Raw genomic sequence first — 23,701 nt, 5'->3', positions numbered from 1 at the left:
CTAACTCAGACATCCTATGGTGTTTCCGTAAGAGATCCTAGTAGGCCCTTATCAAAGAAATGCTTTGTCATTCTTTATAAGGAACTCCTTATCAAAGAAGCTCACACATCTTGTGACCAAGATCAGTTTAGACTTCTTAAAGTCAAGGCGCATGAGGTAAGGGCCATCTCTACGTCTTTGGCCTTCAAGAAGAACATGTCCTTACAAAACCTCATGAAGGCGACTTATTGGAGGTGTGAGTCAGTCTTTGCCAACCACTACCTGAAAGACGTAAGAATTACGTATGAGAAGTGCTTTGGGTTAGGACCGTACGTATCGGCGGATTCAGTGCTGGCAGGGAGCTGAAGCATATCCTTTTTAAATATTTTCACTTATTGTATTTCTATTGTTGTTTTTTTTTTGTTGTTGGGAAGGAGATGCAGGAGGCATCTCCTTCTTTCGTAGTGTTAACATTTGTGTTTTGGTTAGGTGATCGTTTTGTGCTGGAAGCTCCTTGCAATGGTAGTGGACAGGGCCTCTGTCATTCTTCAAGTGGGTTGATCCCCGTTGACTAGACCCTAACTGGATTCTACAAAGTAAGCGGAATCAGGTCCATTGGTAGACCCAAAGAGTTTTTCAGCTGTAGGTCACGCCCTCGCTGTAACTCTTCAGGGCAACGCAGACTTGTAGACAGTAACTATGAAGTCTTCTGCCTAAATCATGTAAGAACCAAGGGTATTTATTACTTTAACATATGTTTTTTCCTTTTTCCCCTTTCTCTGGACTTATAATCTCTCCCTCCCTCCACCAAGGGTGTCAATCGCTATGTATATATCTGGCAGGGAAGTTCATGTACAAAATGATATTGTTAGTATACAATAAAGTTTTGTACATACTTACGTGGCAGATATGACAATTTGTCCAAAATTGCATTTTTCCTAACTATACAAACCTGAGGTCCTTTTACAATAGGAAGGTACTAGCGGCAGCTGGATAGGTCGTAAGCTTTCGAACAAGGGGTTCGGTAGTTAACGCTTGTCCGACAGGCGGCGCTGCGCGCGACTGGGAGGTAAACAAATCACTTTTGCTTTTGGACCAAGCAAAAAAACTGCGGAGTGAGGGGGTGGCATGAGGTGGGACCTATTGTGTAAAAGGACCTCAGGTTTGGTATAGTTAGGAAAAATGCAATTTGGACAAGTTGTCATTTGTTCCGACACGGCATACAAACCTTCGGTCCTTTTACAATAGGAAGACTCAGTTCTTGGTGGGAGGAATCTGAGTCTTTTGTGAACAGACTGGTGTTCGCCCAACCTTGGAATGCCTCCCTGGTCGTAAGAGCGAGGGAGGGATCCAAGCCTCTGTCCGATTGATCGGGGTGTGCACCGCAGGATCAATGGTCAGATCTCTGGACCAAGTACTAAGAGAGAGGCAAGCGTATCTCTTCGTACCAGCAAACAAGAACAAGTTCCTATTTGCAAGAGGCAACATAAAGTTATGGTTTGTGTCTCTTGTTGGCATCCACTTCCCCCCTCTGTTGGAGGAAGTGGTGGATATTCGCTCCCCCATCCCTAGTGAAAGGATAGGATGGGGCTCGGTCGAGTAGATCACCTGCATCTCGTCTATCCAGCAAAGGTGATGACCGTATCCCTCTACCCACAGGTAGAGGGGGAGAAAAAGATAGGAAGAGAAGCCAGTCACTCTCTCATTCACTTATCTATTCTTACAGTCACACCGGACTCGATGCTGTTCAGCCTGCTAGGGTCTGGGTTAGCTACACAACGTGTTGAGACAGCCACCACAGGTCCCAAGGAAAACGATCCAAGGACCTGTGGGCAATATCCAAAAGGTAGAAGGAGGTGCCAGTGGTCTGGTTGTACCAGACCCCTGCCTTCAGTACCTGCGCCACAGAGAAGTTCTTGTGTAACTCGAGGGAGTGTACTTCTAGGTCATCTTGGTGCTGACGAAGTCTTCAACACTCAGCCTGGGATGTCGAGTTTCTTCAGAAAGCGCAGTCGCGCTTTCACAGGACAAAGCAGCATCTCCTTCGCATCGAAGGCGGTGAAGTCCATTAGGGAGGGGATTGTGAAGGACTCTAACCGATCGTCAGGAACCGAAGGGTTTCAGAGTCTTCGCTACGAAGATCGGTACGAAATCGAGCGTCACGAATCCCCATCCCCTGGATGCTTGACTTCGCAGGAAAAGTCATGCAATTACTCAGAGGAAAAGAAGGAATGGGTCGTATGACCTATCCCTCTTCTCTACTTCGGTGATGTCCTGTACCCATACTGGTCTATCCGTCTGCAGCGAAGTGTCTCACATTCTCCTATCCCCATGCAGTGAAGTTCTTCTCGGTAGTGGATAGGACACCGACACTCAATGGTGGGTGTCGATGGTATGGGTACTGTGACAAGCCGTTAGGACGAAGAAAAGACTGTTATGGAACAACCGAACTAAGTCCAGCAGCGAAGTTCGTAACTGACTTGGGCGCTCTGACAGCTGCCGGGAATGACTGCGTTCGGTAGGAGGCAAGTTTGTCCAGCACCCGAGCAAGTCACGTGACCTTCGCCTTAAAAGGGTTATGCCAAGAGACTAAACAAATAATTTGTTCGTCACCGATGCCAGAAGGCGAAGGTTGATGATTCTCTTAAGGCATATGCCCAACAGGCGAAAGTCAATTGCCTTCTAGAGACCGAGGTCCCTGATGGCAAGATATCTCATAGTATAGTTGATTCTCAGCTAAGGAGAAACAACACTGTGTCGTTGAAGACGAAGGTGTACAGAAAATGCAACCTACGTCTTCACAGCTGAACCGAGAGAAGGAATCTCAAGATTCTGAACCTGTGCTACAAAGACTGAGAACACTAACCCCTATTCATTGCTGTCCGGTGAGGATCGTAGTTGCAATAAAAGCGGAGCGCTTTTCAGTAATGAAGACGCAGGGAAATACTGCCTGAAGACTGCTTCTCATGGGCTGAACATTTGGAAGTAGAGCTGTCAGGTCGGAGAGTAGGCGATGTCTTCTGACACATCTGTTATTCGGGGCGAACAATGAATAATTGCACACCTACGAATACGAGATATTTTGAAGACAAACTCAGATGTCTGCAAAAATCATGTTCGGCAATTTCATTCGCGGTGCGATGCAGCGGGAGACTAGTACAGACTTCTGTTACCGTGCGGTAAACAGAGAAAGATGAAAGAGTCCAAGAGATATCTCTGTTGAAAATTCTCGCAATGTCGAAGGCGATGCAATCGGGCGCTCACAGCAGTAGATGGTCCTTCATTATTGCGAGAATCCCCGTTAATCAGAGACCTAAGTCCATGATTGTTGGGTAGAGATATGATTCGGTAGTCAATCAAACCAGGGGAGAGAGAGACGTAACCGACCGTGCATCTCCGAGACCTAGCTGATACTGAGCTGCTATCAGGCAGTTCAATACGCAGTAGCTCTCGGTGACTCGTCATCCTGAGTTGCCCAGTTTAATCCCTTCCACGAAGGAATGCGTTCGGGACGCTAGAACCTCGAGCATAAAAGAATACGCTCGAGCAATTATATTTAAACGAAAACGGATTTCGGTAAATACAAAAGCTGATTTGGTGTTGTCGTGACAATACCAAGTATCTAAAATCGAAACTGATAACTGCTGGGAGGTTGCAGGCAACCCCGAGTTGCAGTTCAATTAAGATACAATTCGTCTCGGTCACAAACCGTAGAGTTAACTACGGTATGTGCCTACCCCCCGGTCAATTCAACTGTTAAAAGAATCATGTCGCGAGGGTAATATACGTAGTATATTTGTAGGTTCTGTACCACGACCTCCATCCTAAATTCTCCCTCGAGGAATGAGAATAAGGATTGGAGATCGACCGCCTTCGTCTCTAGTCAAGAGAGTGAAGGAGAAGTCTTTCCCAAAGGAAAGCTTCAATGGTGAACAGAATACCGAAGACGATAGTTCAAGCCAAACTGGAAAGTTTCCCGTCCGTTCTTCTCTATTCCAGGTTAAATCGCCTACTGTGAGAATACTCTTCTTTCAGCAGCAGTCTTCTTCCAAATGCTAGAAATTACAGGAATTCGAGCATAAGCGAGGTTCCCGATTATCGTGTAACAATTATCGGGGATTCTCGCTCACTTTGGACCGTGGTCTCGGCCTAAGTGTTTGGAGATCGTAAAAAACTCGAACACTCTGAGTGCGCTAGAAAAATTCGTAGAATTCTAAGCACTCTGCGAAACCCCCCACCGAATTCGTCAAACGATATCGGCTGGTGGTCCTCTCAATTCCCGTAGAAATCGAGAAAGGGGCAGGATCCCTCCTCAACGACCGGGCCGGGCTTACGTCAGGTAGGACCGAAGGTCCCCCCGGTAGCGCAGCCCCTAACGTGGGATCTTTACAGGGAAATCTCTGTAGGATCCCTCCCCTTTCCCTCCTAGCTGTAAGGAGAGAGGGAATGGGGGAGGAATTTGGATACTGGCTCGCCTTCCCAGCGGAACTAGCAGTTGGAGAAGAAAAGGAGCAGCCATCGCCTTACGGCGATGGCCTCTCAGAGCCTGGGAAAACGTATCGTCAGGAGAAAACGTTTTCCCGAGGAGGGTTTACGAACTCATACTGTAGGTAAGGGTCTGCCGCCACTGTGAAACGTCGTCTGGGTGGGGCTGATCGACACCTGACAGGAGAGAGCCGATACCGTCCTCCGACTCATTCCAGTCCTCGTCGAGGTCGAAACCTCTCAGGAGGACCGAAGGGGTATTCAAATACGGTGTCCGAAGACACGTAGAAACGCCTCTGTCGCAGTAGAGGAGGTGAAGTAGCTTGTTCGACGGCCAGAACTGAGAGAGCCTTCTTGTCAGGAGACGAGAGACTACCTGGTTCAACACAGTCGGCAAGCTCCGATCGCGGCAGACCCACCGTCGATTTGGGTTCCCTCTCGGGCCCCAAAACGACTCGAGCCGAGACGTGGCTCTTGCTGGTGGGAGCGGCGATCCTTCCCCGAGGTCGTTGTACTGACGAATCAGCGCCATAACCTTGGCAAAGTTTCCTCTGGATCTCGGAAGTCACAGCATCTTGCAGAGTAGGACCGTTAAGCCCTTCGAACAAGAGCATATTCCGAGAACCTTCCTAATAAGAAGGGGGAAAGGGGGAAAACAGCGACAGCCCTCTCGGTCTTCTCCATCCACTTGCGCATACGTCCTGGCTGGTCCAAGAACCGTGCCTGGCACGTAGGGCGTCGTGGTGGGATCATGAGGGGCGCACCCCTCACGATCACTCCTCAATACCTCGCTCCTCCTCCCGGTGTAACCCGAGGTAGGTTGAAGGTATGGGAGAGTCAGCCCTGACGCTCCCCTCCCTCGCTCGCTGGCAGAACCAGCAGGCTGGAGGGCTGCAGGCGATCGTCAACCCGCTGTGGCGATCGAGCTGCAGGCCTGGTCGAACCGTCTCGCTGTGGAGAACGGCTGGACTGAGCACAGCGGCCCCGATCTCGAGTGTCAAGAGCTGGTGCTGGTTGCCGTACCCGATCGCTCTCTGTAGAGAGACGGTCAGGCGACCTGCAGGCTCCACTGTCACAGTGGGAGACCGTGCTTGTCCTCACGGCACGTCACGTCGCTGGTTCCAGCGTGGCTGGCACCGGCGAACGGGGGGGACCTCTTCCCAGCCTCAGCCCGTGGCCGGTCGTGGACCGTCACGTCATCCCGGGTAGCCAGCTGGTCGCGCGAGAGCGAGAGCTGGTCTGGTGAGAGTCGCGTGAGCGGCTGTCACAGTCTTCCGCTCCGTGCCATGAACCTGACGCTGAGCGGGCTCAGAGGTCTGGTTCCTGGCTGCACGGTCGGATGGTAGGCGGACCATACAACTCCGGTTACCTCCGCGAACGAAGAGGCCGAGACGGACCCTGATGCAGTGGCAGAACCACTGACACCAGGCGAGGAAGTACCGGTGTTAGCCGGTACCCCTCTGGTCCCCGTAGTCTTCTTCCTTGCGGAAGAAGAGACGGGCCCCGCTCCCGAAGGAGCAGGAGGACCAGCGGAAGGAACCCTCCCGTACCCACCGAGGTGAGAACGGGTCCGAGGAAGCTCCCGAGGGAGACTTCTTAGGAGGGAGGAGGCAACCTTCTTCTTCCTCGGCTGTGAAGCCTTAGAAGTCGAAGGGGAAGAGGCGGCAGCCGACGACGATGAAGAAGATGAAGGCGACGTTCCTCCTCTTCTTCGTCAGCTTCCTCAGGACAGACGTAAGATCTGCCATCCAGGGCGGAGCCGGGGCTGCTGTAGCCGAAGCCACAGGGCCCGGACGCACCTGTACAGACAGACCAAAGTCTGGGGTAGTACCACCACGAACAGGGACAACGTCAGCAAGGTATGGGCATCTCAGGAACAGCAGGCACAGCCAGCACAGCATCGGCAGGGACAGCCAGCGCAGCAACTGCATGGACAGTCAGTACAGAATCGGCAGGTACGGCAGGCAGCACCGGAAACACAGGAGGTGGAGCAGCAGCCAGCAACATCCTGGTACTGGCGGCAGGTCCAGGGGCGAGCTCTAGGGCAGCGGAAGTGTGGTCGCGGCAGCGCGGCAACCACGAGCGGCGGCGGCACGCCCCCCCTCGGTACGGCGAACGGCACTTCACAGCGGCTGTAGGCAAGACTGTTACCACGTGAGGCGAGTACACCAGGTGAGGAGGGACGTCGTCACCTGGAGTCGATATCGTTGTCGTGGTCCACCACTCCATGGGTGACCGCAGCAGGCAAGACATAGAACCGCCGCCCCTGGACACTAGGCACGCCCTGCAAATCGAAGGACGCCCATACCTCACCAAGGTCCATCCCTCGTGGCAATAGCACCTGCGGAAATAACAGTAGTAGTGATTAGTGGGGGGGAAGTCCCCTCGCGCGGGGGGTGAGCCCCACACGAACGCCGCGAAAGACCCCGAATACAATTGTACATCGGGCACCGAGCGCCCTCCCCCGCGCTCGACGGATCGGGCGAGGAGAGAACCCAGATAACCTCCCCCCGAAGAAGGGGAAGGGCCATCTGTGGGAGCTGAACGGGGGGGGGGGAAGGGGGGGGGGGGGGGGGGGGGGGAATGATTCTCGTTCCCCACCCCCGGCACAGCACCCATGTACCCAACCAATAAATTAAAAAGAGCCCGAGAGCAATCGTGCCCTCGCACCGAATCAAGGGCATAAGGATCAATTCCCTGACTGAGCGGAACTTGAACCAAAATAAATATTGATGCAATCAATAATAAAATGGAATAACATGAAAAAGAATCTTGCATTACGATTCACTTCACAATGAATAAGGGCTCGGAGCGAGCGCATTTGGCGCCTCGGTACCGAGCGCAAGGGTAAAAGGATCCATTCCCGATTATGAACGGAAACCTTGATCCATAATGAATTGATGCAATCAAAATATATATGAAAAAATGAGAAAAAGAATACTGCGCTTGCGATTTCACTTCATACAAAATAAAAGGGTGGGGAAGGATCAATTCCCGGAAATAGCGAACATTGATCCAAGTAAATAATGCAATCTCAATAAAATATGAAAATGAAAAAGAACTGCACTTGCGATTTCACTTCATTCAAATAAAAAGGGAAAGGATCAATTTCCGGTAAGAACGGAAACTGATCCAAAATGAGTATTGCTACAAATCAAAATAAATATATGAAAATGAAAAAAAAAGAATACTGTACATGCAATTCCACTTCCATACAGAATAAGTTTTTGTGCCGAGCGCATTCGCTCGGCAACGAGCATACAGGTAAAAATAAAAAAAAAAAAATGAAAAGGGCACTTACTTACGATTTTCATCTACACATTTCCAACCAAAATATAAGCTCGGAGCGAGCGCTCTCCCGCCCTCGGCACCGAGCATACACAATACGAGGATCATTTCTGGGAAAAATGAATTCCCGCACTTACGCCCTTCAGTCCCGGTACTCGGGTAATCGGAGGGCGTGGAGAAACCAAGATCCTTTAATTCACAATTGAATTCAATGGGAAATAAATATGAAATGATTGTACTTATAATTCAGTTTCACTAGATAAATAGAAAAAGAAAAACACAACCATGCGAAAGCAACGACGATGAAGCGGGCAGAGAGCGATGATACATGTCTACACGCCAGCAGGCCGAAAGCAAAAGTGATTTGTTTACCTCCGCCCAGTCGCGCGCGCGCGCCTGTCGGACAAGCAGTTAACTCCTACCGACCCCTTGTTCGAAAGCTTACGACCTATCCAGCTGCCGCTAGTACCTTCCTATTGTAAAAGGACCGAAGGTTTGTATGCCGTGTTGGAACAAATATAAGATTGATGGCCCGCCCAGCCTCCCCTCAGGAGACAGGTGGAAGAGAAAAATCTGGCTGGAAAGGGGGGTTGGTTCTTACACCCGCCACCCAGCGGCGGGTAAGGTAGATCACCTGACCTACCTGTAGCATGTGCCGCGAGTTTTGAATTTTCTGTCGTGACGTCAGAGTCGTAGGCTATGTATATATCTGCCAGGTAAGTATGTACAAAACTTTATTGTATACTAACAATATCATTTTTGGTTTATTAATACCCAAAAAGGAGTATGAAATTCATAATAATCATGATTTATTAACATTGTCTTTGTAAAAGGAGAGTACAACTTCGAATTTGACCTCTTGACATTCTCTTGCATTTACGTTTGTTTATTTTTGTTTCTGCAAGAATTTCATCATGCCAAAACATAAAAATACTAGGAAAACATCTAGCTAACATACAGAAGAAGAAAATTTGCCGTAATAAGCCGAGTTAGTGAAGGAGAGAGAGTTGTGTAGGAAGGAGTGCCCCTTCTTGCCTGACGCAGTGCCCCAAGCTACGATATATTAGCAAAGGGATCATAATTTATGATTAAATTATGATAAATAAAATAGTTTTGGTTTATTAATACACAAAAAAGAAATATATATTCATAATAATCATTATTTATTAACATTGTCGTTATAAAAATACGAAGAAAAACTTTGAACGCCCGTATCTCAAAACTATAGTTATTGACCTTCAAAATCTATCTTCTCACTTAGTTTTAAAGGTATAACATTGGAATTTGGTATATAACTCAGAAAGACGTTATAGAACAATCAAATGAAGCCCTTTTTTCCAATTTTTGTTTCGTCTTTTTTTTTTTTTTTTTTTTTTTATAAATTTTGTTTTCTTAATTTATAGGGTTTATTTTTTTACCATAATGAAAAATTCATATCTAGCAAAAAAATGACTTTTAGAAAAAAAATTCCTCATTTGATTGGAGGTCTACATCAGGTCTATATATGGTAGTAATCCCAGGTCTTAATATTAAATATCAAGGGAGGAGATAGAATTTGAAAAATGGTTATTTTCGGGATAAATCGCCCTGGCGTCACAAAACCGAAAGTCAGAGGCAAAAATCATATGCGGTTTGGAGATGTCCCAAGTCACATTATTAAGTGGTATGAATATCAAAGTCTTGTCCTTAAAGAATGGCATTAGCCGGCCGGCCCCCTAAGTCGAAAGGAGGAGGTGAACTTCTTTCTTTCGCCACTTAAGGTAGCCAAGCCTAAGTAGGTCACTTGTAACCTAAGATGCTATAGCCAAGCTAATTAAGTCATACCTTTTAGCCTAACAGGTGGTTAAATTCGTAGCGTATTCCAGCCAGTCTTAGTCTACTGCTACTATCTTAGTTAATCTGAGTAGTAGTTCTTAGCTTAGGTTGTCCAAACTAACTGGTTTGGGCATACATTTGCTGGCTTGGACTAGTTAATGGTTGCGGTTTAGTTTTCGAACCTGCATTTACTATCTTAGATTGGTCTGAGTGGTACAGTTATTAGTTAGCTTAGCCTAACTCATAGGTTAGATGGTTCCAACACACATGTCGTACATGTCAACTTAGCCTAACAGTGTGTTGATGACTTAGCTTGGTCTGACTACTTGAACATGATGTTACTATCTTAGCTTGGGGAATTAGTAAGGTTATAAGTATAGCCCAGCATAGGCTAGTGCCTAGGTTACCCATTCGAAACACTTTTACCACCTCGACCTAGAAGGTTGTGGTTGTAGCCTAGCATGTATAGCCCAAACTTTCTTAAACGACTTTACCTTAACCTAAGTCATTTAGTTTCTAGACTAAGCTAGTCTGTACTAGCCTAGACTAGTTAAGAGTACATCTCTGTTGGACTTAACCTACTCTAAGTGATGGGGGAGTTAGCCTAGCCTAATTGGTAGAAGAGTTAACCTAGCCTAATTGGTGGAAGGGTTAACCTAGCCTAACCTAACAAAGCCAGGGTGAACCTGGTCTTGCCAACTTGAAGTAAGTTAGTCAATCCTTAATCGACTATACCTACTTAGCCTAGTGCAAGTGGTTGTTGGCTAGATTAACCTAGCATCTGCAAATGGGTCTCTTTCATCCTGGTCTAGTTTCTATATTGAAGTCATGAACCTAACGTAGAGGGTTCGAGCTTCAGTTGGCTGAAGCAAGGCATTAGAGCCTCATCATATCTGGAAGGGGAAGGTGGGGAGTTTCACATTTTTCAAGAGTGAGTGGGGTGAAGTGATGTTGGGTACAATTCTGGGCTAGGTTACTCGAGAATAGCACCATGGTGGTTTCTGGCAATATAGGATTTCCCTTTGGAAAGTAGCTTATTGAACATATGCCCGTATATTGTAACAGATCACAGCATAGGGTGTTTCGTGGTTGGAAAGTAACACTATGTACTTGCAAAAAATGAGCCATGTCCTGTTAACAGTTTAATTCCTTGGACAGGAGGATAATTAGGACGCGTCTGAATAGAATATATTACTTATTATCATAAGACATTCCCCTGGGTTTTTCCTATGATATCGTCCGTATAATTGGAAAAGTTAAGTGTATCTTAATTTTTACAGGAACACTGAGCTGATTAATAGCTTTCCTAGGGCTGGCCTGAAGGATTGGATATTTTTTACGTGACTAGGAACCAATTGGTCATCTAGCAACAGGACCTGTGGCTTATTGTGGGATCCGAACCGCACTATATCGATAAATTAATTTCTATCACCGGACCTCGGACCACCGGTTTGGCAGATGAGTGCACAAACCACTCGTCTACAGAGGAACTTTTATAATTGAAAAACCATGTAAGAGCTGTCTCGGGTTTCACCCTTCGAGGAGGTTGAGGGTTCTATTTGGGATACTGGGAACAACCTGGAGGTTACACAAACTCTTATGTTCTACCTGTTCCTCCATGTTCCTAACGGTAGGAGGGGTTCAAGTAATTGAGGAGGACCCAAGATGAGTGACTGATAAAGTTTATCTTAGCACAGTCATCGCTACCAGGTTCATGTGGGGTAGAGGCACCACTGATAGTTAAAATTAATATCTCAAGGTCTGGAGTTTTCCCAGTATCCCTTTTCAAACTAATACAGGCGGTCCCCATGTTACGACGGGGGTTCCGTTCTTGAGACGCGTCGTAAGCCGAAAATCGTCGTAAGCCGGAACATCGTCAAAAATCCTTAGAAAACCTTACTTTTAATGCTTTGGGTGCATTGAAAACTATGTAAACTGCATTCTTATGGCATTTTTCATCAAAAAAACCTCCAAATATTGATTATTTTGCATTTTCGGTGTTATATTTCATCTCCCAGATGAGCGTTGTAGGCGTCGTAATCCTGGAACATGAGTCATAACCCTGGAACATGTGTCGTAACCCTGGAAATAACGTCTATTGACAAGCGTTGTAACCTCGGAACGTCGTAAGCCAACACCGTCGTAACCCAGGGACTGCCTGTAGTGTTAAGATTTTGGGTATATAGAGTGTCTCCTCAGATGTAACACGACTCCAAAGGTCTTCAGCTTACTTATACAGAATGACTCTTTGGCCATGACTGCCCATATAGAGGTTTCTGTCCATTAAAGGCATTCTGTCAGTAGACTATGATCTTGTGGAGAGGTTGTCAGAACAGAGGGAAGTCTCTCTGTGATTACATGTATGGTGATACACATTGGACTGGTGATTGGGCATGTGAATATCACTTCACACTGAGTAATCTTCAAATGAATCAGTAGCAGTGAACTGGCTGGGGCACTTAAGAACTCTGATCTGATAAGTGAAATCATACTATGTATCAGAGTAGACTTGATGGATTACCACCAGGCACATAGATCAGTCACGTTACAGGAAACTGATGGTGGATGGTGGTTTTCCTCTGACCTTGGTAGAGTGGGAGTACTCAATATCCAGGCTTTAGACATAGTCTCAAAAGTAGTTAGGAACAACAGTCCAGTTTGCCCCAGAATCTGGGATAATGAGTCAGTGCAGCACAGGTCATGATGACAGATACATTTCTTAAGTCATGCTCAGTACGGTGCGAGTATGCGTAAGGGACCTTGTCAAAGTACTCTGTGGTTATGGAAAGAACTACGTCACCTAGAACACAAAGGTGGTAGACGTAAAGGAACAGGCCAAACAGAGGCGATCAGTCAAGCCTACTCCTTGTTGTCAAGTTGTACCAATGGGGTCATGCAGAAGAGAAGGTCATTAGAGGAATACGTGCCTTCGGGCAATTAAGAACATATCTGTTAAAATGATCGTGACTGGTCTGTGACTGTATTGAAGCTCAAATTGAGCAATGTTAAGAAGGTGTCTGTCTGTTCATTGAAATTTGAGAGTTGGTTCATTGTTATGACAAACCACTTTCAATTTCCTGTTTATAAATAAGGTTGCCCAGAGGTCCTTGGACACAATTTCCTTGGGTCCTTTGGTGGCTGCTCAACAAATTGTGTAACTCATCCAGCACCCCTGGTGGGTCAGTTGGTATCTTGTCTAAGATGATGGTATGAATGTGAAATGGAGGAGATAACTGGCCTCTTCCCTTTTCAAATTTCTGTCTCCTTTACTTCGGGCAGTAAGAAGAGAGTACTATCATAAGCTGGAACAGACAAGATACAGGTGAGTGAAGTAGCCATACTGTTAGGGTTAGTATCAGTAAGATACCTATCAGTAGCAGAACATTCCTCTCTTTAGTAAGGGGGGAGAGGAATGATAACAAACCTACATGAGTGGATGAATTGGTTTGTTAGAAGAACAGATCTTATCTTCCTCGGACGCAATGAACTATGACATTGTGTAGAACCCAGAAGTATGACTCTATGATATTCATATATATCGTAGATTCTGAAATACTGGTCAGTTGTTTAGTAGAATTCTGGTATTCAGAAAACTGATCAAAGGTGGCAAACTCCCAGTTGGTTAATAGTACTTACCTCCCACCAAAAGTAAGTCTATCCTAATGTTAAGACTGAAGGTTTGTTTTGTATATGAACAAATGACAAATTTTTAACCAATTTGTATTTTTCATAACTTACAAACCTGAGGTCTTAACATACTAAGGCCCACCTCTAACCACCCCTCTATCAACTAACCTGGGTTGGAAGAATAACTAACGGGGTCACGAGTTGAAGTGGGGTATGTAGGTGGCTCTACATGTCTCGTGACCAAGCACAGATGCCAATAGTCCCTTGCGTACACAATTATTTTAAACTTTGCCGGTTTCCAGCTGGCGCTGAGTATTTATCCTAATGTTAAGACCTCAGGGTTGTAAGGTATGAAAAATACAAATTGGTTAAAAATTTGTCATTTTAGGAAGCCTAGAAAGATTTTAAATTCCTATACTAATAACGAAACTATCAGCTGGTATCGGCCAGAAATTCACTGATACCATTACCACAAAAACTAGCTGATACCATTGATACCGATACTTGTGCACAACCCTATTTCAGAATATTCTGATTTACTATGAAATTTAATTAATCAGTAATTTAGATTTATAAAGGTTCAGAAATGAGAGCCTTTTTTAAAGAATTATTAAAGAATCTGGATTTTGAAAGTTTCATTTGGGATATTGTGGAAGATAAAATTTTATAATAGTACATATAAAATTCATTTGTGATGTAATCAGTTTCCTTGTATTACTGTAACAAAGTGAAGTATCGAAGTATCTAAGTTATAAATGTTGTAGCTTAAAAGTGCTCTCATTTTAATTTTATCTGTCTGTTTTATCAGGTCTTAATTTTCAGTATATTTGAAATATAAAATTGGTTTATCCACATCTGTGTTTATTGATGTTCATCAATGCACAAAAATATTACAGTCTGGAGAAGACTACTCAAGTGTTGTTAGAAATGTCAGAGAAATCAACAACTGGAGCTGCCTTTAGAAATGTCAGATATCAACAGCTGGAGTTGTCTTCATTAATTTGGCAACTGCATGAAAAGTATCACAATAGAATATGATCTTGAAAAGGCATTTAACGAAGTACTAGGAAATTTGTTATTTTTTTATTTTTTTTAAATTTATTTAATTATTTTTTTTTAGTGCACAGCGAGAGGGCCTGTTGTCTGAGGTAAATCATGGGGAAGCTGATCAAGCAGATCCTTATTATGCCCATTGCAAATTACATACAGATAGAGAGCTCATTAGGTAAGAATTCAAATTTTTGTATGTAATTCTATAATGTATATTATAAGAATTCATTGTAATCTGGAAAAATAGTTTTTCTGTTGGATGTTTAGTAATTTTTGCCCACACATTATGTTCCAATTTCAGAATACTTATCATGGAATTCTCTGTTAACCTGATAGTCTATGTTGCCATAAAGTGACTGATTGTATGCCTAGTTTATCAGGAGTCTTATTTCATTGTCAACTTTGTTACCATTTTACATCACATTTATACATGCATAATTGCCATTTGTGATTACTTGTCACAGTTAATCTAACTTACCATAGGCTAAGTGGGTCACTCACTTTATTGCTTTTCATCCATTCTTTTGGTTTCTTCTTTCCCAGTTTTCCAGTTTAACAACTTTTTTCTTGAATTAATTTTCACCACTCAACTAAGTGAGTCAGAAGTGTAATGTAGTGGTTTTGTATAATTTTTCACATGAAAGAGTACTAATAATAATAATTTGCAGTTTATACCAGTACAGATGCCAAGTTTTTGAGAACCCCATACTTTATTTGTATTTTATGTAATGAATTGCAACACTACCACTTAAGTTGCAGTGATAGGCACTCATACAGCTCACCTGAGTTATTTTTTTTATGAGATGAGAATGAAAAATGGGTAAAGGTAGCTAAGTAAGAAGGGAACAAAGGGATTAAGGAAAGCATAAGGCAAGAAGCAATACAACTGGAACCAAGAAAGTGCTGTAAAGTACCTTTAGTACCATATACGAGGTTCCATTTACAGATCTTTTGGCAGTCACTCTTGTGTAAAGATCTTTAAAAAGAATTAAGTTCAAATGATTTTCTCTACAAACCCATTATACTCATATGCATGTCACATTTGTGGTCTTTAAAGAGTTCCAGACCAGGGATTCATTTACCTAAAAAACAAGAGTATCCCTCACTTCTCTTGTAGCTCTAATTGGCAAATGCCTGTTAGATATAGACATGGTCTGGTATAGTATTCCAAGACCACAAATGTGTTCTCTATATGAGTGGTGGTTTGTTTGAAAAAAATTATTTTTCTTTAAAATTAAATGAATCGGGTTGACTTAAACACCAAACCTAGCTGCCAGAAGCTCATAAATCATCTGCAACAGCCACATGCTTAGTGCACTAAAATTCTATCCTTGAATGAGAATGAAATCTCATCCTCTTTTTGTGCTGAACAGAATATTTTACCAAATTTATTAATATAGTTGTGTACTTTCATCTAAGTATTGTAGGTAATGTTTAAAATTAATTAACAGTTTATATTGAAAATCAAATGATAATATAATAGTTACTTTGGAGTGTTAGCTTTGTTTCAGTTTTATGTTGAATGTTGTGAGAAGCTGGGAATCAACCATGTGTGTACTTAATTAGTAATTTTTTTTTTTTTACTTAATTTTACTAGATTTTTAACTTTTTCAGACGAAGGAAACGAAACTGGTTGGCGTTGCAGCTGCATATGAAACAGAATGAGGCAGACAAATCAGGAACAAGTCAGGAAATTCAAGATCGCATTCAGCGCAAGCTTGGGCGATATCGAGATAAATATCTTTTTAATAAGAATAACAGACCTACCCCATGGTGTGAGTACTGGAAACAATTTTTGCATACATACAGTTTAGATATTTATGTATATTGAATTAATTAATTTATCTGACTTGCTATGAATTAATGCTTGATGTAGTATTACAGAATTTTGACCTGAGAATAAGTTTTATATTCTCCCTAGAATGTCAGTTAGTGGTACACAGAGAAGTGATTTACTTTTTATTTCCATATATAAGACAACCTTTAGATAAGACGAGGTCAAAAGTCATGGCAAATTTTCATAAATTTATCATATACAGGCAGTCCCCGGGTTACGACCGCGGTTCCATTCTTGGGACACGTCGTAAGCCAAAAATCGTCGTAAGCCGGAACGTCATAAAAAATCCTAAGAAAACCTTACTTTTGATGCTTTGGGTGCATTGAAAACTATGTAAACTGCATTCTTATTGCATTTTTAAAAAAAAACTTCAAATATTGATTATTTTGCATTTTTGGTGTCATATTTCTTGTGTCAGATGAGCGTTTGTAGGCGTCGTAATCCTGGAAATAATTTCTGATGAATATAATTGAAAAGCGCCTTAACCTCGGAACGTCGTAAGCCGAACCTGTTGTAACCCGGGGACTGTCTGTATATGTAGTATAAGACGATTTCAAATTAACAAAACCAACATTTATTTTGGAGAAAAGTGATTATTTGCAAAAATTAAACAATTCACATATATTGATATGTATTGTATGTTGTGTCCAATTACAGTATTTCTATCACTATCATCATATTCTTACTGTAATACAGAATATAAACATTGTTGTATTTTCAAAATCTTGGCTGATTGAGTACGTATTATTGATATTTTCATTGCAATTAGTTGTTAGAAAAGATACAATTCAGAGATACCTTTTCTCATAAATTAACGAAGTTTGGATGAAAACACGCACGCATTACTACGTTGTATAAGCATTTGGTGTGATTTCTCTAGTTCTGAACATCACTTTTGCCTGGCCCTTATTCATTTTATTCAGCCTTAGCCATAACCTGCAGCTTTAATTTACTAGTATTCTTTCTTGAGGTCTCTGTTGCATGAGGGATGAACAAGGTTTAACAACTGAACAATTTTAACGGAGCTCTTAATAAATGCTTGTAAGTTATGGTAAATGACGTCAGCAATCAGCTGTTTCTCAATTTGGTTGTTTATGTGTCAATACAGGTTTACAATCGCTTCATTCAGAATTCTAGAGAGGAGAGAGAGAGAGAGAGAGAGAGAGAGAGAGAGAGAGAGAGAGAGAGAGAGAGAGAATCTCCACATGCAAAATTCAAATAATAGTTGCATTGAGAATATGTAGTGATAATTTTAATAAAATTTGTTTTACTGTCTAATCATATTGCATGTATTATTGTATCCAGCAAAACAAGATTTATTAAAATTATCATTGCATATTCTCAATACAACTATTATTTGAATTTTACAAGTGGATATCCATCAGTGTAACAACCTAACCTAGGCAATAGTTCTCTCTCTCTCTCTCCTCTCTCCTCTCTCTCTCTCTCGTCTCTCTCTCTCTCTCCTCTCTCTCTCTCTCTCTCTCTCTCTCTCTCTCTCTCTTTGCATTCTGGTTTTGTTTAGTCTTAAAATAATCAGCTATCACATTTTATTGATATCATCACTGTCTTTAGTTGCCAAATGGAACTTAATTCAGAGTTACATTCCTTTTGTAAGTTATCAAAGAAGGGATTCTATATCATGTTTTTCATATATACAGTGGAACCTCAGTTTTCATACATAATCCGTTACAGAACCTCCCACGAAAACCATAATGTACAAAAACCGAAACAATAATTCCCATAAGGAATAGTGTAAATACAATAAATGTGTTAAAGACCCCTAAATATTAACAAAAAATACATTTTATAAGGAATAAACAGTTTTACATACAGAAAACAATGAGAAATAAATATAAATGACTAATGAAATGAATAAATGGACATTTAACATCACTCTTACCTTTATGGAAAACACCTGTTAGCATATGGATGACGGAGAGGAGGGGAGAGGGAGGAGGAGAGGTTATTGTTTGGAAGGAGAATCTCCCTCCAGAAAACTTCAGGTATCAAGGACCTATCTGGGGTTACTTCTCTTCATTTTTTACTGGCGCTATCTGAAGTTACTTCTTCTCTTCGTTTTATTACTGGCACTAGGACCAGCTTGAGAGTTACTGGACCCTGTCACACAACAAAACTGTCCTGAGACATTTGTTTCTGGTGTTTATTTAAAATTTGCCTAAAGTTAAGCACAACCTTGTCATTAAACATGTTGAAGACGTGAATTACAACTTCTTTGTTGGGATGATAATTCTCCACAAAATATTTTACATCATTCCACTTTGCAAGCATGTCCTTAATACCTGAAGTAGGCACTTTATGTATGTCCATTCGTTTTTTTTTTCCCAAACGAGCCTCTGCTGGCCATAAATTTACTAACAGTAGTGCTTGGTAGTGCTTATTGTCCGCATTTTCTCACTGATATTGGCATTCAACTTCCTCCAACACTTTGCTATGAGTTCTTTTTAGGCAGGATAGCTGTGGTGATGGTCCCATTATAGGGGGATAGATGTGCCTCCTCAATCCTTTCACTCAACTTAGCCAACTCACAGACAGAGAAACTGACTAAAAAAGAGGGGAGGCTCAAGGTGAGAAGAATCTCCCCTTGAGCTGCTACAAGTATGTGGTTGCCTGGCCAGTAAAATGGGACTGCGAGGCAGCAATATGGGGCAGAGGAGTTGAAAGTCGTAGTCCTAAAGCAGGTGTACAGTCTGCCCATCAGCCCCACAAGGGGCCCCCTGGCTCTCCAATCCATCCCATTCATGTCCTACAAACCATACTTCCCAAATAAGAGAGCCCTGCAGCAGGTCGAAGCAATGCTACAGTATGGGACAGTGGAGTTTGTGTTTGACAGCTCCCCCAGATTTTACAGTTGTCTCTTCCTGGTGGAGAAAGCTTCAAGGTGGGGAGGGTGGCATGCAGTGATAGACCTTTTGGCTCTGAATGAGCACCTGGAACAGATGCCCTTCTTAAGGGGGCTAGCCGGAACCCTTATACTATATCGTAGTATAGGGCGAAAAATGCAAAGTCATGAAAAAATTCATGGAGCTTCATATGGCAATTGAGAATACATATACGAAATATTTCGTCGAAATTCCTCTTACTTTCGTAGTTACAGGGTAATTAGTAAACATAATTCAATAAGCCTAAAACATTGATCTGTACAAGAAAATGCAATATTTCTTCTGTTATCGTAAATTTTGATATTGTCAAAAATTGTGAGAAATGGCATCTGTATAGATTCCGTGAGTCGCAGAAGGGAGTATCAAGTTCAACCATGATTCAGTGCGAGCACAGACATCAAGTAGTCCACACATTCGAGTTTCACCTCTGACATTCGCTTTCTTTTACATATGTTTATCTATGTTTCTGCAAGAATTTCATCATGCCAATGAGGGAAAGACAAGGAAAACATCTTGCTAACATAAAGATGAACAAAATTCGCTCTAATATGATTACAGAATATCATAATATACGCGATATTAGCGTAGTTAGTGAAGAGAGAGAGGGGGGGTTGCATAGTAAGTAAACGCCCCCGCCTTGCCTGAAGCACACGTCACACTGTCCCCCAGGCTATGATATTTGAGCAAAGGGATCTTAATTTATGATAAATAACATAGTTTTGGTTTATTGATACCCAAAAAGGAATATGAAATTCATAATAATCATTATTTATTAACATTGTCTTTGTAAAAACAGAGTACAACTTCGAATTTCACCTCTTGACATTCTCTTGCATTTACGTTTGTTTATCTTTGTTTCGGCAAGAATTTCATCATGCCAAAACGGAAAATACTGGGAAAACATCTTGCTAACATTCAGAAGAAGAAAATTTGCAGTAATAAGCTGAGTTAGTGAAGGAGAGAGAGAGAGTTGTGTAGGAAGGAGTGCCCCGTCTTGCCTGACGCAGTGCCCCAAGCTATGATATATGAGCAAAGGGATCATCATTTATGATTAAATTATGATAAATAAAATAGTTTTGGTTTATTAATACACAAAAAAGAAATATACATTCATAATAATCATTATTTATTAACATTGTTGTTATAAAAATACGAAGGAAAACTTTGAATGCCCGTATCTCAAAACATTGTTGTTATAAAAATACGAAGGAAAACTTTGAACGTCCGTATCTCAAAACCATAGTTATTGACCTTCAAAATCTATCTTCTCACTTAGTTTTAAAGCTATAACATTGGAATTTGGTATATAACTCAGAAAGACATTATAGAACAATCAAATCAAGCCCTTTTTTTCCAATTTTCGCTTCGTCTTTTTTTGATAAATTTTGTTTTCCTGATTTATAGGGTTTATTTTTTTACCATAATGAAAGATTCATATGTAATAAAAAAATGACTTTTAGAAAAAAAACTCCTCATTCGATTGGAGTTCTATATCAGGTCTATATATGGTAGTAATCCCAGGTCGTAATATGAAATATCAAGGGAGGAGATAGAATTTGAAAAATGGTTATTTTCGGGATAAATCGCCCTGGCATCACAAAACCGAAGGTCAGAGGCAAAAATCATATGCTGTTTGGAGATGTCCCAAGTCACCTTATTAAGTGGTATCTTTATCAGAGTCCTGTCCTTAAAGAATGGCATTAGCTGGCCGGCCCCCTTAACACTTAAACGCTGAAGCGGTATTTTAAAAATAGTCTCCTGTATGCTGGCGGCGTTCTCGAGTGAGCGCCAAAGCGGAAAAAATGTTTTTTAAAAATATCACAGCACGCTTAGTTTTCAAGATTAAGAATTCATTTTTGGCTCCTTTTTTTGTCATTGCCTGAAGTTTAGTATGCAACCATCAGAAATGAAAAAAATTATCATTATCATATATAAATATTGGGATATATGACAGAGCGAAAAAAAATTTCATATATAATTGTATACAAATCGCACTGTGAGCAAAACGGTTAAAGCTAACAAATTAATTTTATTTGGTTGTATTGCACACTAAATTGCGATCGTTTTGGTATGTAACACATTGTAAAACGATCAAGGCAACACAGAGAAAATTTTATCACAAAATGATGCATGAATTCACCATAAATCAAAATATTGTGCTAGAGACTTCCCATTTGTTGCAAAATGAAGGTAATTGATTGAATATTACTAGACTGTAAGTGTTGTAGCTTACAATTGCAGTTTTCGACCATTTAGGTCAAGTTAAAGTTGACTGAAGGACAAATTTTTTCTATTTATCGTTATTTATATAAAAATATTTCAAAACTGATAAAAGCTACAACCATAGGTTGTTTTTTGTTGTATTCTACATGAAATTGCACACATTTTCATATATAAAACTTTATGTAACGGATAATTTAAAATGGTGCAAACATTACGACAATCGGACAAAAAATTTATGATTTTTTCGGAAGAGTTTCCGCGTGGACGTAAGGAAAAAGTTTTTTTTCATAAATTCACCATAAATCTAAATATTGTGTTAGAGACTTCCAATTTGTTGCAAAATAAGGTAAATGATTGAATATTACTAGAATGAAATAGTTTTAGTTTACAATTGCGTTTTTTTACCATTTCGGTCGAGTCAAAGTTGACCAAAGGTTGAAATTTTTCTATTTATCGTTATTTATATGAAAATATTTCAAAACTGATAAAAGCTACAACCATGGGTTGTTTTTTTGTTGTATTTTACATGAAATTGGGCACATTTTCATATATAAAACTTAATGTAACTGCTAATTTAAAATGGTGCAAACATTACGACAATTGGACAAAAAAATTTCTGATTTTTTTTTTCGGAATAGTTACTGCGCGGACGTAAGGAAAATGTTTTTTTTTTTTTTTCATAAATTCACCATAAATCGAAATATTGTGCTAGAGACTTCCAATTTGTTGCAAAATGAAAGTAATTGATTGAATATTACTAGAATATAAGAGTTTTAGCTTACTATTCTGTTTTTCGACCATTTCAGTAGAGTCAAAATTGACCAAAGGTTGAAATTTTGGCACTTATCGTTATTTATATGGAAATATTTCGAAACTGTTAAAAGCTACAACCATGAGTGGTTTTTTGTTATATTCTACATGAAATTGCACACATTTTTATATATAATACTCCGTGTAACGGCTTATATAAAATGGTGCAAAAATTATGTCAATGTGACAATAATTTCTGAGATGTGTCGCTGATGCTTTTTAATGCGAGAAGAAAGAAATTCGCGCTTGCGCGCCTGGGTAACGATTGTAAACAAAACAACGCCTTGATCCGTGAGCTCCCAGCATCCCCCAAGGCGCGTGATTCAAAAGTTTTCGCCTAGTAGGCCTATAACTATTTTTCCACGAATTTAAAAAAAAACTTTTTTATATCGACGTATCATACGTCCAATTGGCACCCAACAGACAATTTATATCGACGTTTAATATGTCCAATCAGAGTTAAAGGGTTAATGGAGACAGTTCATCTAATCCTGGCATCCATAAAAGAAAGGGACTTCATGATCTTGGTGAACCTTCAAGAAGCCCACCCCCACTTTGTAAGAGCAACTGTATGGGTACATGCACTTGTAAAACATTTGGTAACAACTACCCTGCTTTGAAAATATGAAGACTTATTGTCAAGAAAACACAATAATAGCAAGGAAGTTAATTGTATATTCATTGTATTAGTAGATTACAGTGCTCCCCTATTTTTACGGGGGGATATTTTCTAGAACCTACTGCAGAAATGCAAAAATCCCCTTTTAATAAATGCTTATAACTGCCAAATACCTTGTACGTTCCCCTTAAACTAAAATGCTTGTAACCTTCTGTTTTAACATTTCACTGTTAAATTTGATAGTTCAAACAAAAATATACCTTAATTATCATAATAAAACAATCTAATATAAATTTTAAAAAAATACACCTCAAGTCATCATCCCAAAACACCCCATCTTATCTTACATTACAGTAATTTCCTACTACTTTTACTCTCAAGTAGGCTATGGACACACCTAAAACGCTTCTAACTGCGTATTTTAACAGTTCAGTTCCAAACTTGACAGTTGAAGCAAAAATATTCCTTCAGAATGGAATCCCAGAACACCCTAATATCATGTCAAAGTCATGTTGCAAAATTAAGTTTAAGACTACAACTGTTAATCTTAAGTACGTCTCTTTTATCATTCAGACTCATGTTTTCTGTGGCCTACATAGCGCATGTCATTTTGCACATACGATAATGTACTGGGCGTATGTACAAACCTCTGTGGCTTGCATGGTTTGTTGCTTGAACAGGTAGAGTTTTCTTTTGTTCCTGGAGTGCCATGAATCTGATCATATATCATTGTATTTCATCCCAGACGGCTGAATTTGTTCTCATATGAAACAAACCTTTGGTCTTAACATTAGGATATATACTAGTGTCAACTGGAAATCCAGTAGAATTAATAAAAAAAAACTTGTGTTATTGGTGTCTGTACCTGGTCATGGGGTATTGGTAGCTCCCACAATGCCCTGGGCATCCCGTGACCTATCAGTTACTTTCCAACCGCCTTTAAGAGAGGATGTGATTACTCTCTATCCCTTTAAAGCCAGTTTAGTTTTCCCCATTTTTTTTATTTTCTATATTTCTTTCCTTGTTACCTTTCTCTGGGTGATCTCAGTGTGTGAGTGATCTGCT

General features: G+C 41.2%; 1 protein-coding gene across 1 annotated transcript in view; it reads left to right on the top strand.

Moving 5' to 3' along the window:
- The window catches only part of LOC135221239 (uncharacterized), a 217,346-nt gene that overhangs the window by 74,404 nt on the left and 119,241 nt on the right, over nucleotides 1-23,701 (top strand). The window contains exons 6-7 of the mRNA XM_064259055.1: nucleotides 14,315-14,419; nucleotides 15,859-16,019. Of these exons, the coding sequence (XP_064115125.1) occupies nucleotides 14,315-14,419; nucleotides 15,859-16,019 (266 nt within the window). The remainder of the gene's footprint in view (nucleotides 1-14,314; nucleotides 14,420-15,858; nucleotides 16,020-23,701) is intronic.

Source organism: Macrobrachium nipponense, chromosome 2 (assembly GCF_015104395.2).
Source record: "Macrobrachium nipponense isolate FS-2020 chromosome 2, ASM1510439v2, whole genome shotgun sequence".
Lineage (NCBI taxonomy): Eukaryota > Metazoa > Arthropoda > Malacostraca > Decapoda > Palaemonidae > Macrobrachium > Macrobrachium nipponense.
The sequence above is the reverse complement of the archived record's forward strand: the minus strand, read 5'-3'. Positions and strand labels throughout refer to the sequence as shown.